Here is a 14,437-nt window from a genome sequence, read left to right as displayed (position 1 = left end):
GGGATGGGCAATATATTATCATTTTAGCCTGGTTAAAACCAGACCCTTCTCAGTTGAAACTGAGTGAAGGGTCTGGGGAAGCTATGTAGACCAGGGGTCACCAAACTAAGGCCCGCGGGCCGACTCAGGCCCGCCACCCCCCTTTGACTGGCCCCCCAGCCCCTCTGCCCCCCACTACTTGAACCGGCCCTATGAGGCAATCCCCAAAAGTCGTCATGGACGGTACGTCATGGTACGGCCGTCACAGTTTGGTGCATACATTTACACGGAGAATACACGGTATAAAAATAAATAAAACTTGCGTGCAATTTAATTAATGTAATGCGGAACTACTGTTAGATACGCGGATTCTTAGGGACACCTAATCTGTAGCTCCGCCTTAGCTCTGAAGCTCTGAAGCAGGCTGCGGTGTAAAGATTGCAATGCTGGAATATGTTGAAAGAGAGGTGTGGGCGCGATCGAAAAGTCGTAAAGTGTTTACTTATATTTATTTGTGTGTGTGTGTGTGTGTGTGTGTGTGTGTGTGTGGCGCGGCCGCGATCGAACCGTGGAAACATAAAAACATACTCCGTCATTTAGTTTATGCAGGACATCATTCAAACTGCAAAGTGTTTAAGTTACAGTTAATTACATTTTTATATTTTTAAATTTTCAATTAATTCAGGTACAATTACCAAACATATCAAGGTATTTTTATTAATTGAATTAATGAACTAATTATATAAAACTATTGTCAGTGCACTACAAATAAACTGGTTCTATGCCTTTACTTTATTAATAAAACTTATTTAAAAAAAAATACAAGGCTTAAGACATTTATTTTTCTTTTGGTGGTCCAGCCTGAGACATGCACAAGCCTTCTGCATTTTTGTTTTGCTTTTCCCTTCACTGTACCCAACCGTGATGTATGAACCGAGGTATGAACCGAACTGTGACTTCTGTGTACCGTTCCACCCCTAAAAGAGAGTGCAGAGTTTTCAAAGAACAGTGGACCAACGAATATTTGTGAAGAATAACTTTGTTTTATTTAAAGTGTGAAGACTCAATTACAACTTTTGCAAACCACTAGTAAAGATAAACAAATATGTGCCAGGAATCAAGTGTTGATATAGTAGTGTGGATATAGTAGTGGGGATGGCTGTGCCAGGCTAGTAATCTCTACTACACAATGAGGCCTGCTGGTGGTCATTTTGGTCTGGGTCATACAATTCTATGTTATATAGCTGACCCGGCCCCGGCCCCCCATCACAGTCAGGAACGATAATGTGGCCCCCAGAGAAAAAAGTTTGGTGACCCCTGATGTAGACGAATCATTTCCAAAGGGGCGTCACCAACCGACGTAGCTCAGCTTGATTGACAGGTGATCTGACCAATCATACTTCGCCATACGCCATTTTGTCCGACAAAGCAGTCAGGAGAGTAGATTAACATAGGAGGATTTGAACTTGAAAAACGGAGGAATTAACATTCCTTCTTATGTTTGTTCATGTTTATTTGAGGCTATAAATTAACTAGAAGGAAGAGATGATCGGTTCACAAGAACAGCTTTAACTGATGCTCTACAGCGATCTGTCACGGAACATTAAAGAGCAACAAAACGGTATTTACAGGGTAGCCGCGGGGTCTTAAAAGTCTTAAAAAAGTCTTAAATTTCATGTTCCTAAATTAAGGCCTTAAAAAGTCTTAAATTCCGTTGTCCAAGTCTTAATTTTTAAACGAAGGTCTTAAATTTCATTATACTAGCCTATTTATTCAAAGTCAACCAGACTGCAACGCACGGTGAAATGGAAAAAAAACAAAAACAACAACAACGTGAAAATTCAACATGGTGTAGCGTAACGTAACGTCACGTCAGAGAACGTCTTGGAGTATGCGCAAACAGTCGTTTGGGTTTTCGCGCCGGCGGGATCAACATTCAGTCAGTCGAGAGGAGCGTCATGGGGAAGTGTCGTTTTAATACACAGTGGCTCTTAGATGCTAAGTATAGAGATTGGGTGAGGGCGGTTCCGGGAAGAAACGTCGAAGCACGATGCTGTGTGTGTCGGAAGACGTTCAAGCTGACTACATTAGGTCATCTCGCTTTGGAGTCTCACATGAAGAGCGTGAAACACAACGCAGCAGCCCTTCATTGCCAGCCGCCTATCGCTCAATTCTGCACGCCTCAACCTCCGAATGAACCTCGAGTTAGCACTAGCAACAGGAACGAAAGTCAGCAGCACCAGCAGAGCCAGACATCATCGATAAGAACAGCAACAGCACAAGGGCCGAGAAGTGGCGTGATGCATGTCGGTGGAGCCCCGACACTTCGGGCAGAGGTGCTATGGATTCTACACACAATTTATGACCACCACTCGTACAACTCAAATGAAGGAATAAACGAAATCTTTAAGGTGATGTTCGATGACTCTGAAATTGCTGCAGTGTTCACCTGCGGCAAAAACAAAACATCTTATATTACGAAATTCGGCCTGGCTCCATACATAACAAAGTTGTTGGTAAAAGACGTTAACGAGGCAAGTGGTGGATTCGTTGCCATGTTTGATGAGAGTCTCAACAAAACTACAAAAACCAAGCAAATGGACATCCACCTCCGTTATTGGAGTGGCGACCGTGTTGCCTCCAGATATCTTGGCTCCCAGTTTATGGGTCATGGAAAAGCTGAAGACCTACTGAAACATTTTAAAGTAAGTGTTTTCTTTTCATTAAGCTTGATTAAGTTAAATGTTTATTACTGTTGTGTTATACTAATTGTTATTTTAGGTTTCTTAGGTTTATCTATTGGTAGTGTTTTATTGTGGTGAGTTGTAGTTTGCATTCTGATAACTACTAGCTAGGCAGCTAAGATTAACTAACTTCCCTAGTTCAGTCATTTGGTGCCATGCTTCTGACGATCTAATGCCATCTAGTGGCATTATTGGTGGCTAGTGATGTTCCGCTTGATGCAGTTCACATTAAATATATTTCTTGGTGGAAGAATGATTATCTATGAATAAATCATTACATTTCTCGTTGCTTTGCCTTAGTTTACTTTATAAAACTTTGCCAGGTATTTATAGTAACAGTTTTAGAAAATCAATAAACCCCGTAGCCGTAGGCCGTAGGTTACACTGATTTTACAACAGCCAAGGGGGGTTTAATTAACCCTCTGGAGTCTGAGCGGTTTTCTGGGCCCTTGAGATGTTCTGACATGCTCTTACATTTGTGCTTTTTTCAGTTGCTTATAAACATATTAATGGCAAAGGTGTAAATTTACTCTATAAAGCACAAACAGGGCTACCATAATATGTGAGCCACGTGTATGTACATGTTTTAATTTTTGAGAGAATAATGTTTATGCGTGGTTATTGAAAAAACTAAAAACTAAAATTTCTGAAATAAGGCCACAAAACACATAGTAAATATGTGTCAATAAGACTTTTGACCAATGGATGTCGTCGCCTATAGTTTTTTCTTCAAAATTATGTGAAAATAGTCTTGCTTTATCATTCAAATAAAACCATACATTGATTTAAATTGATGTAAAACAGGTTCTCTTACGAGAGGTTCTCTCGTATTGCGTAAGTAGCTTACGCATCGGGAAAGTCTTCTTTCTTCGAGATCTGAAGCCAAAAAAATTATCCTTAATTTTGTATTCATTGTCAACGCAGTGCAGCAGCCGACAGACCTAGGCAGGCTGTATAAGCGTGCTCATTGGCTGCTCGGCTGCAACTGCTTAAGCCTATCGGTGAGCGCTATGAACGCGGCAACCAATGAGGGCGCTTCGCGCCCTCCGCGCCCTTCTAACCGTCAGAATGGGCGTGGCCAGCGTGTATATATTCAGCGCTCACAGGCTAAATTTCTGATTTTCTTGTCTTCAGCGAAGCTCTTCGCATCGCTGGATCTGGAGAAGCCGCCGCCGTTGAAACCAGCGACCAGCAAGCCTAGGACAGCGCCTGAAGAAGCCGGCCGCCTTCGCCGCCTTCAGCCTTCCGTGCCTGCTACGCTATCCGGCGTCATATCCTTTTTCTCTGCTGTGTGTTCGCCTACTGCAACACACCCTCTTCTCTAAAAGAGCACGGGGCGTTTTTCTAAAAATGCCCCGTTTTTCTTGCGGCTCGTGCCACGCCGCGCTCAGCGACGGAGACCGCCATCTCATCTGCGCTCTCTGCCTGGGCCGCGATCACGCCGCCACCGCACTCTCCACGGGCGGCTGCCCCGAGTGCGAGGAACTTTCAATGTCGACCCTGCGGGCTCGGCTTGAAGTTTTCGATCAGCATGTCTCCCCGCCCGTCCCTGCTGGGCCGCGCAAGAAGAAGCGCCGCTCACAGCGACCGCCGGAGACCAACCTGGCGCACAGAAGCTCGCCGGAGTCTCTCCCTCGAGCTTCTCCCTCGCCTTCCCCGCCCCCCCTCTCGGCCGCGCAGCCGCCGGCTCTCGCCCGCGCCTCCGCCGCTTCAGGGGATGAGGCGGATGATTGTGGTGAACACGCCGCGGACAGCTGTTCTCTCCTGGCCTCTGACAGTGAGGAATGGTCCACTGCCTCCTCGTCAGTCCAGGATTCAGGCCGATCTCGAGCGGGCGAGGACGCGGAGCTTTTACGCCTCCTCACGCTAGCTGTCGAACAGCTGGGCCTGGACTGGTCTTCCCCGGAAGAGCCAGCCCCGAACAGACTCGACGGCTGCTTCCTTCACCACCGCCGCCGACAGCCGGCGTCCAGAAATGCACCCTTCCTGCCGGAGCTTCACAGCGAGCTCTCGAAGTCGTGGAATGCTCCATTCTCCGCGAGAGTGTCTTCACATGCCTCATCGACGCTCTCACAAGTTGACGGCGCCGCTGAGAAGGGGTATAATTCCATCCCCCCTGTGGAGGAGGCGGTCGCAGCGCACCTTTGCCCGCCCTCTCGTTGGCGCTCAAAGGCTGCCCTCCCGTCCAAAGCATGCAGGACCACTTCAGCCCTCGTCGGCCGCGCTTTCGCCGCCGCGGGGCAGGCCGCATCAGCACTCCACTCTATGGCAGTACTGCAGGTTCTCCAGGCTAACCTCCTCCGTGATCTGGACGAGAAGCGCTCGGAGCCTGCTTCCCTTACGGATTTGAGGAGCGCGACGGACCTTTCCCTTCGCGCCACGAAATCCGCTGCCCAGGCCATTGGAAGGTGCATGGCCTCTTTGTCAGTTACAGAGAGGCATCTCTGGCTCACGCTCGCGGACATGAGGGAGTCTGAGCGCGCGGTGTTTCTCAACGCCCCCCTCTCCCCCACCGGCCTGTTCGGCCCAGCGGTTAGCGGGATCGTCGACCGCTTTTCGGAGGTGAAAAAGACTTCTGAGGCAATGAATTTGTTTCTGCCTCGACGCGCCAGACCCGCTGCACGCCGTCCTTCGGACCAGCCTGCACAAAGCTCTGCCCAGCGTCCAGCTCGACCTCCGTCCTCGCAGCGACGACAGGGCGGCCGCCCTCGCTCTCGCTCGACCAGCCGCGCTAGACCGCCTCCTCCCCGGGGACCCCGGCAGAGGATCGCGGTGAAGCCTGAGCCTCCAAAATCCTCCTAGCCCGAGGAGAGAAGCGACGATTAGGTCCCGCCGCGGCCGGACCGTCGTCAAAGCTTCAAGCTCCGTCAGTCCCCGTTGCCACGGTTACTGCAGACACTCATTTTGCAGCCAACGAGCCGGTGAACTCACCCTCTCGCCTGCACACAACCGCCGTTTTCACGGCGACCCAGAGAAATCTCAAAGAGAGTATTATGCCTGGTCGCGCGCCTCGCGCTGTAAGTGTTTCAAATGCAGTAAATGTGCCCACTTATCTGTGTTCACCGCTGCACACAAGCACTGTAAACCCCGTGTCTCTCACAGAGCCCACTCGCATAAAGCTGGCACAAGCCGCTCGAGTGTCAAAAGTAGGTCATGTGTCCACCCCGCTGTGCCCACACCTACCCACTGCCCGCTCTGTTACACAACCCCTCCGTACCGGTCAGGTTATAAACACGGATGCTGTGCCCGCTTCTACGCGCTCACACATCCGCTCTCGTACTTCGCCCCTGACGCCGCCTTCGAGCGTCATGCTTCACACTGTATGTTCCCCGTCAAAGACCACCGGGACGCTGTGTGTAAAACGGCCGGTCACCGCTGTGAGCGACCCGCCGTATCTAAGCACCAAGAGCGCGCGCATCACGCCCGCCCCTCCGTTTCGAGCTCTCGAGCCCGCGATCAGTGGCGATCAGAGCCCGGAGGCTATTCTGCCCCTGGCCGCACACGCGAAAGCGTGGGAAGCTATTCCAGGCGCGTCAGAATGGGTGCTGAGCACAGTAAAACGAGGCTATACTCTGCAGTTCGCTCGCCGCCCTCCGCGCTTTCAAGCGCGCGTCGAGACCAGAGTGAATGGGGAAGTAGCACATCTACTTCGAGCAGAAATAGCCACACTTCTGTGCAAAAGGGCAATAGAACCGGTTTCCCCTTCCATGAGCGAGTCGGGCTTTTACAGCCGTTATTTCCTCGTTCCCAAGAAGGACGGAGCTCTCAGACCAATTTTAGATCTGAGACGTTTGAACAAGGCTCTTATGAAAAGACCGTTCAAAATGCTCACAACCAGACAAATCCTCGCGCAAATTCGCCCGAGGGACTGGTTTATATCTCTCGATCTGAAAGACGCATACTTTCAGATCCAGATTATACCCCGTCACAGGCCATTCTTGAGATTCGCCTTCGACGGTCAGGTATATCAGTACACCGTCCTGCCGTTCGGCCTGTCTTTGGCACCTCGCACATTTACGAAGTGCATGGACACGGCTCTCGCTCCCCTGAGGGGTCGGGGAATGCGAATTCTGAACTACTTGGACGACTGGCTGATCCTAGCACAGTCAGAGGCCGAACTCATCGCCCACAGAACAGTGCTTTTAAGCCATCTGGACAGCCTGGGGCTTACGGTCAACTGGACCAAGAGCTCGCTCGTGCCCAGTCAATCAACCTCTTTTCTGGGTTTGGATCTGGACACTGTAGCGATGACGGCCCGCCTGTCGACACAGCGCGCGCGCTGCATTCGACGCCTGGCCGCGTCCCTCCGGCCGGGCAGCACCGTACCTCTCAAAACATTTCAGAGGCTACTGGGTTGCATGGCCTCAGCCGCAGCAGTGCTTCGGCTGGGTCTTTTACGAATGCGCCCGCTACAACGCTGGCTGAATGCCCGAGTGCCTCACAGAGCATGGGCTTCCGGCGGTATTCGCATCAGAGTGACTCAGAGCTGCGTTTCAGCTCTGAAGCCCTGGTTAGCGGCCGACTGGTACCAGCGGGGAGTGACAATGGGAGCTATCTCACACCGCAAAGTTATCTCGACGGACGCTTCCACCTCAGGCTGGGGCGCTCTGTTCGAGGGCAAACCGGCTTTTGGCCTATGGTCAGACCGGGAAAGATGCCTCCACATAAATTGTTTGGAGATGATAGCGGTCGAGAACGCGCTCAGGCGCTTCCTCCCATTCATACGGGATCACCATGTGCTAGTCCGCTCGGACAACATGACCGTGGTATCCTATGTGAACCGACAGGGCGGTGTCAGATCCAGGAACCTGTGCAGGCTGACAGAACGCCTCCTCGTGTGGGCTTACCGCTCGCTGCGCTCGCTGAGAGCCGCGCACGTGCCGGGCCACCTGAATGTCGGTCCAGACAGACTGTCCAGGGACAACATTCCCCCGGGAGAATGGTCTCTGCACCCCCAGACAGTCCAGTTTCTCTGGCGCCTATTCGGCAGAGCGGAAATCGACCTCTTTGCGTCGAAAGACAATGCTCAATGCCCGAAGTTTTACTCGAAGAGCGAGGACGCGCTGTCCCAGACATGGCCCAGCCTCCCGCTGTATGCTTTTCCTCCAATCTCCCTGTTGCCACAGGTCATTTCGAGGATCAGAGAAACGCACCACTCAGTGCTGCTTATAGCCCCGCGATGGGAAAACCAAACTTGGTACCCAGAGCTAGTGAGGCTGTCGCACTCACCCCCATGGCCGATCCCGGTGAGAAAGGATCTCCTCTCCCAAGCCGCTGGATCGATCTGGCATCCCCATCCAGAGCGCTGGTCGCTGCATGCATGGGTGATCAACGGATACCCGTTGGCCTGTCAGAAGGGGTCGTGAACACGATCACGCAGTCTAGAGCCCCCTCCACGAGACGGCTCTACGCGTCTAAATGGTCGGTGTTTTCTAAATGGTGCGCTACTCAAAACCTGGATCCGCGCGCATGCGGGGTTCCGCGGGTGCTCTCCTTCTTGCAAGAGCTGTTGGAAAAGGGCAGATCCCCTTCCACGCTCAAAGTATATGTGGCCGCTATTACAGCGTTCGCTGAGACGACGCTCGGCCGGGCAATGGGAAGGAATGAGCTCATTATCCGCTTCCTCAGAGGAGCTAAACGGATGAACCCCCCGCGGCCCCCCTCGGTTCCCTCGTGGGATCTGTCCTTGGTCCTGGCGGCCCTAAAGGCTTTTCCCTTTGAACCGCTTGAATCTGCGGATCTAAGGTATCTGTCGCTTAAAACCGTTTTTCTGATAGCTTTGTCTTCAGTCAAACGAGTGGGTGATTTGCACGCGCTATCTGTTAGCCCTGCATGTCTCGAGTTCGGGCCGAATGACTCAAAAGTCATTCTCAGACCGAGGCACGGTTACATCCCCAAAGCGATTGGAACCCCGTTTAGGGCACAAGTTATTTCCCTCTCGGCTCTGCCAGCATCCGATGGTGGGGACAGTGATAACCTCCTATGCCCTGTCCGGGCGCTGAGAGTTTACATCACGCGCTCCGCCGCTTTCAGGCGTTCAGAGCAGCTCTTTGTTTCCTTCGGCGGACGTACCAAGGGTCTTGCCGCCTCGAAGCAGAGCTTGTCCAGGTGGATAGTGGACGCGATAGCAGCAGCTTATGCCTCCAAACACCTGCAGTGCCCTCTGGGCATCAGAGCCCATTCCACTAGAGGCATGGCCTCGTCGTGGGCCTGGTCCAGCGGAATTTCTATCCACGACATTTGTATGGCGGCGGGCTGGGCCTCCCCGTCTACATTCGTGAGGTTTTATAACCTGGAGGTTCCTGCCCTACAGGCAAAAATATTGTCAGTATAAGTGACATGTATGCTCTGCCCAGCTCCCGTGTGCAGACTACGTTCATATGCTGGCGCTATTCTGGTTACCGCTCAGGGTGAAGTGTTTGACTCAGACCGGCTGTTCCGCTCTGTTTCCTATTTCCCGTTACGCGCTGTTATCGGTGCTGGCCCGCGCTGCTGGCCGCCCGCATTATTCTCTGCCGCGTGGGAATTTTTTCTCTTCATATGAGACCGACTATGTCGTTTTCTCCTACCCTTATGAGTGCTTATGTACTGTTTGGGCTCGCTCCGCCGGCCCTACTGTTGTACTGCTATGTTTATAGACCGGCCGCGCCGCTCTATTTCATATGCTGCATGAAGTGCATGTACTACACTGGCCCGTCTCTCGACCGGCCACATTTTCCAGCAGAACGTTTTCCCCGGTTTCCCTGGGATTCATGGGCTGGATGCTCGGCGCACACGGCGTTGACAAAGGGTTCCCGATGCGTAAGCTACTTACGCAATACGAGAGAACCTCTCGTAAGAGAACGTACTCGGTTACTAACGTAACCTCGGTTCTCTCTAGAAGAGGGAACGAGTATTGCGTACCCTGCCGTGTCGCGCCACGAGCTTTTGCGCTTCAGACTGTGAAAACCAGAAATTTAGCCTGTGAGCGCTGAATATATACACGCTGGCCACGCCCATTCTGACGGTTAGAAGGGCGCGGAGGGCGCGAAGCGCCCTCATTGGTTGCCGCGTTCATAGCGCTCACCGATAGGCTTAAGCAGTTGCAGCCGAGCAGCCAATGAGCACGCTTATACAGCCTGCCTAGGTCTGTCGGCTGCTGCACTGCGTTGACAATGAATACAAAATTAAGGATAATTTTTTTGGCTTCAGATCTCGAAGAAAGAAGACTTTCCCGATGCGTAAGCTACTTACGCAATACTCGTTCCCTCTTCTAGAGAGAACCGAGGTTACGTTAGTAACCGAGTACGTTTTGCTTGGAAAGCCAATATGCGAGGGGGCGTGAACGAGGAGTGGTTTTCAACTGAATTACCACCCACTCTGCATAATGATGAGCCATTCACACAGGTGTGAAACTGGCTGAGCCACAATGCTTGGACAAAAGATATTTAGAAGAAGACTTATATTGACCATTTAAGATTTTGCTTACATCTATCTTGTACATATGTTGTGCTATTTTATTAAAAAGGTTACAATTACAACAATAATTACAATTTCAACAATATTTCAAGTGTACTCTTTCTTTGTAAAAAAAAAAGAAAGATTATAGGCCTACATTTTATCTATGTATTCATTACTTTGAATATAGCCAACATTGGAACAGCTAACATCTTAGTTGATGACTTTATTTTTGACAAAAATATTAGGCTATTTTATATATAGAAATTGCTAAACAAAAGCTTATTTGACGAGGCAGTATATTCTACAGTAAAAACTGTACCCAAATCTACTAAACAAAATGTTGTCTTTCATATTTCGCCTGACTGTAAAGTTGTTTTCCTGAAATATTAGGGCATATAAATGTTAATTTGCAGTTTACGTTGCTTATACAAATAGCCAACATTTTATTTCAACATATTTCAGTCGATTTTTACTCATCTCAGTATAGCAATACAGTTTGCTAAAACATCATCATTCGTTGACGATAGGCTTATTTACTTTAAATCCAGGAAAGTTGTTAATGAAAAAATTATTAAAATTAAGATACAATTGATACAAAACGAAATTCGTTTTAAAGAAAGGATTTGTACTTTCTGTTTTGAGGTCTCTGTGAAAGTTTGAAAGTCTTTTAGTGTTTTTTTTTTAGAGCTCGCGTCCATAATGGAGAAAAAACAGAGCGCATGCCGTTCATTCGTCAATAAACAGAAACCCGAGAAGGAAAAACTTACTAGTATTCCTCAGCTCCTATTCCTCGTATTCCTCATTATTCCTCACAGCGCTGCAAGACGGTGTAAGCAAGTAATGTTCTGAATAAACTTGTGTTTTGGTTTTCTCGAGCTGATGGGGGCGTTCACAGGATTGCGCGGATTACCTCAGTCATTTGCGTTTGAATAGCGCACGCTCTCCGTGGGCGGAGTCACATTACATTTGAATTAGCTCTAATTAGGTCGACTGGAATCGCTCTCTTTTAATACAGATTTCACAAGATGAGAATATTTGTTTTTTATATAAATTACTTCATTTAAAAGAAGAGATTTCAAGCTTCATAAAGACATATATCACGTGTATGTGTGAGAAGTATTCACTGAGTTATGGTTCATTTTCGGACGCGTTTCAGAATGGACTACACGGACAGAGAGAAGGCAGAACTCGCTTCGTGTTTATTTTTCTTTATTTGTCGAAAAGCACAACACTATGTTTTTATTGTGAGTATACACAAAAATAATACACATTTAACAGAATCGATTGATGTATGGAACTCCTATGGAAAATCAAAGTCAACAGAGTATTCATGACTTTCTTTTACACTGATAAAAAAAAAGCGAGCTGGTATCGCCGGCGATACCGTCGACCTCAGGGGGTTAAACAACGCGCCTTAGCTGTTGTAGAATCAGTGTAACCCATGGCCTCTCGGCTTAATTCTCAATACTACTTATTCAACTTTCACAACATTCTATTACTTGTACACAACACAGTATTGATTTGTCGTTGCTTTGAACAAAGGCCAAATGCCTTTTGATCTGAGATATGCACAAAAGGAATTATGAAAAAAAACTGCCGATATGTATGAAATGCATTATGTGTCAATTTGTATAATTAAAAAAAATATATATCTTTATCATCTCCAGGAATGTATCAGTGATCTTGATCAGCGGAGAATGGTGTCTATTTCAATGGATGGACCAAACGTAAACTGGAAATTCTTTGAGATGCTTCAGCAGGAGCATGGTGAGCATAATGGTGGGAAGCAGCTGGCAGTGGTTGGGACATGCGGCCTCCATACCCTTCATAATGCTGTCAAGGCAGGGTTCAACTCCTGGCATATGGAGAAGATATTAAGAGCTCTTCACTTTCTCTTCTTAAATGTGCCAGCAAGAAGAAAGGACTTCATCACTGTGACAGGATCAAGCACTTTCGCCCTACCCTTTTGTGGGCACCGGTGGATTGAAAACTTGCCTGTTGCCGAAAGAGCCCTCCAAATATGGCCCAACATTCTCAAATATGTAGCAGCTGTAAGAAACAAAGATGTCAACAATCCAGCCACCTCATCATACGACACCATCGAGGTGGCAGCAAAAGATCCCTTTGTAATAGCCAAGCTGGAGTTTTTCACCGCAGTATGCCGAAATGTATCACCATTCCTCACTAAGTATCAAACTGATGCGCCGGTCCTGCCATTCATCGCACACGACCTAGCAGAACTAACAAAGGTGAGTTAGATTTTCTGTGTTCATGTTGTAAATGTGATCTAAATAACTATAGTCATATTGTAAAGCTTGGGAACCCCTTTGAATTATTTGGACTTTTGTTCATCACTGCAGGGTTTTCATAGCAGTAATCCAGATTACTTATCCCTATTGTGACAAATCCAAATTATTAATCTCTGTATATAATCTCATAAACTCTGTGTTTTTTGTTTGTTTGTCATGCTTCAACTTATTTGCAGAGCTTGCTGAGGAGATTCGTTAAAATAGACCTTCTTCGAGATGCTACCCCTGCACAACTAGTCCGTCTCGATGTCACTGAAAAGGAGGCAATGGTACCTGTGAGGGCCATTGGCATTGGAGCGGAAAATGCCATCAAGGTATGTATGGGTCCATATTTTTCTTTGGCCTAAAAATCCAGATATACTGTAAGTATAGTCATTGAAATTGAGCTTTTTAGTCATGAAAAAGTCAGAGAAGATTATTTTATTTAGTGTTCTCAGTTGGTCCACTTGTTTAGTTATCAGGGGAGATGTGGGACTGCTACTTCAGTTTTTCCTCAGTTAGTTCTATTCCCTGTATTAGGAACTTCAGAAACAGAGTAAGACCACTGGAGAGCTTTCTGTTCTTCAGTTCAGAAAAGAGTGCATGGAGGGTCTGATCAAAATAGTGAGGAAGCTTCAGGACAAAAGCCCTTTGAAATACCCAACGGTGAGACGGATGAGTTGTCTTGATCCGGCCAAGATGTACACCTCTCCTGAGCTCTGTCAGAGCCAGATGAAAGGCCTAGTTAAACAGTTTATCCAGGACAAGCAGTTGGATGGTGGAATTGCTGCCGGTAGATAATGTCTCCTTTCATTATTGAAAAAATATTGTACTGACATGAACTGAGACATATTGTTTCCTAATGAACCTTTTCTTATATACTGTGCGTGACACTGACGTTATTTTCTCATTCCTCAGGTGACCTAATCACCCAGCAGTTTGCCCAGTTGTTGTCATTGGAAGTGCGGGACAGGGAGGAGTTCTTTGCCTACAAACCTTTGGAGAAGCAGCTGGATGTTTTCCTCCATATTTACATCAGTCATCCTTACCCCCAGCTGTGGGCTTTCATCCAGAAGCTGTTATTGCTCTCACACGGACAGGCCACGGTTGAAAGGGGCTTCTCGGTGAATAAGGAGGTGGAAATCTCAAATATTCAGGAAGATACCATTGTTGCACACAGAATTGTATGCGATTATGTGTCACTGCACGGAGGTGTCTTGAAGGTACCCTTGACATCAGGACTTCTGTCCTCAGTTGTGTCTGCAAGGAGCAGGTATAGAATTTATCTCGAAACCGAAAAACAAAAAAAGGTATCAGAAGCCCAAGGCTTTAAACGGAAAGCAATTGAGGAGCAATTGCAGCAATTGAGAAAGAAAAGATCAGCCATTCAGGAAGTGGCTGGCAACCTAGCCAGGGATGCAGACAAATTAGCAGAGCAGGCAGAATCAAAGCACGGAAGCAAGATGACTGAACTTATTGTAAAATCGAACGCTTTCAGAAGGAGCCACAAAGACAAACTGGCTGAGCTTAAGAATATAGATGAAGAGATTGTTGCCAAAGGTGTTGAGCTAAGAAACTTGTAGGTACTACTGTGATTTGATGTTGTTGTGATGTACTGAAAACTCTCTCTCCTATCTACCTCTCTCTTGCTCTCCTATCTATTGCTCTCTCTTAAAACTAAAACTTAGTCTGTATGAATGTTTTGATATTTACCTAAAACATCACTTTGCAGTGTAATAATAAATGTTTTATTAATTAAAACCTTTGTTAGTAATTGTCATTATTGGGATTTGATCTGGTATTTTACGACTGCATAATGGGTGCGACGTAGGTCTTAATTTTCATTAAAGTGGTCTTAAAAAGGTCTTAAAAAAGTCTTAAATTTGGGGTGATCAAACCTGGGGAAACCCTGATTTATTGTTTAAATTTATTTTTAAAAATTACCAAATTTGAAAGCTGAGACTTTGTTTAATATGTTTAATATCA

General features: G+C 47.6%; 1 protein-coding gene across 1 annotated transcript; it reads left to right on the top strand.

Moving 5' to 3' along the window:
• The first annotated feature begins 683 nt into the window (after nt 1-683).
• On the top strand, nt 684-14,209 carry LOC308689831 (uncharacterized protein). The gene is made up of 5 exons (XM_081363865.1): nt 684-2,684; nt 11,831-12,412; nt 12,649-12,786; nt 12,992-13,244; nt 13,370-14,209. The coding sequence occupies exons 1-5, from the start codon at nt 1,938-1,940 to the stop codon at nt 14,032-14,034; spliced, it is 2,385 nt and encodes a 794-aa protein (XP_081219991.1). The 5' UTR covers nt 684-1,937; the 3' UTR covers nt 14,035-14,209.
• Nucleotides 14,210-14,437: the final 228 nt, after the last annotated feature.

This window comes from Scardinius erythrophthalmus (assembly GCF_964197995.2).
Source record: "Scardinius erythrophthalmus genome assembly, chromosome: 1".
Classification (NCBI taxonomy): Eukaryota; Metazoa; Chordata; class Actinopteri; order Cypriniformes; family Leuciscidae; genus Scardinius; species Scardinius erythrophthalmus.
Note: the sequence above shows the minus strand (reverse complement) of the source record. Positions and strands in the feature narration are given on the sequence as shown.

Bases quoted from the DNA above. Each gene is read 5' to 3' on its own strand.
- LOC308689831 (XM_081363865.1), top strand. From the start codon at position 1,938: ATGGGGAAGTGTCGTTTTAATACACAGTGGCTCTTAGATGCTAAGTAT. The intron at 2,685-11,830 runs GTAAGTGTTTTC...TATCATCTCCAG, and splicing joins ACCTACTGAAACATTTTAAA to GAATGTATCAGTGATCTTGA. The intron at 12,787-12,991 runs GTATGTATGGGT...TCCCTGTATTAG, and splicing joins GAGCGGAAAATGCCATCAAG to GAACTTCAGAAACAGAGTAA.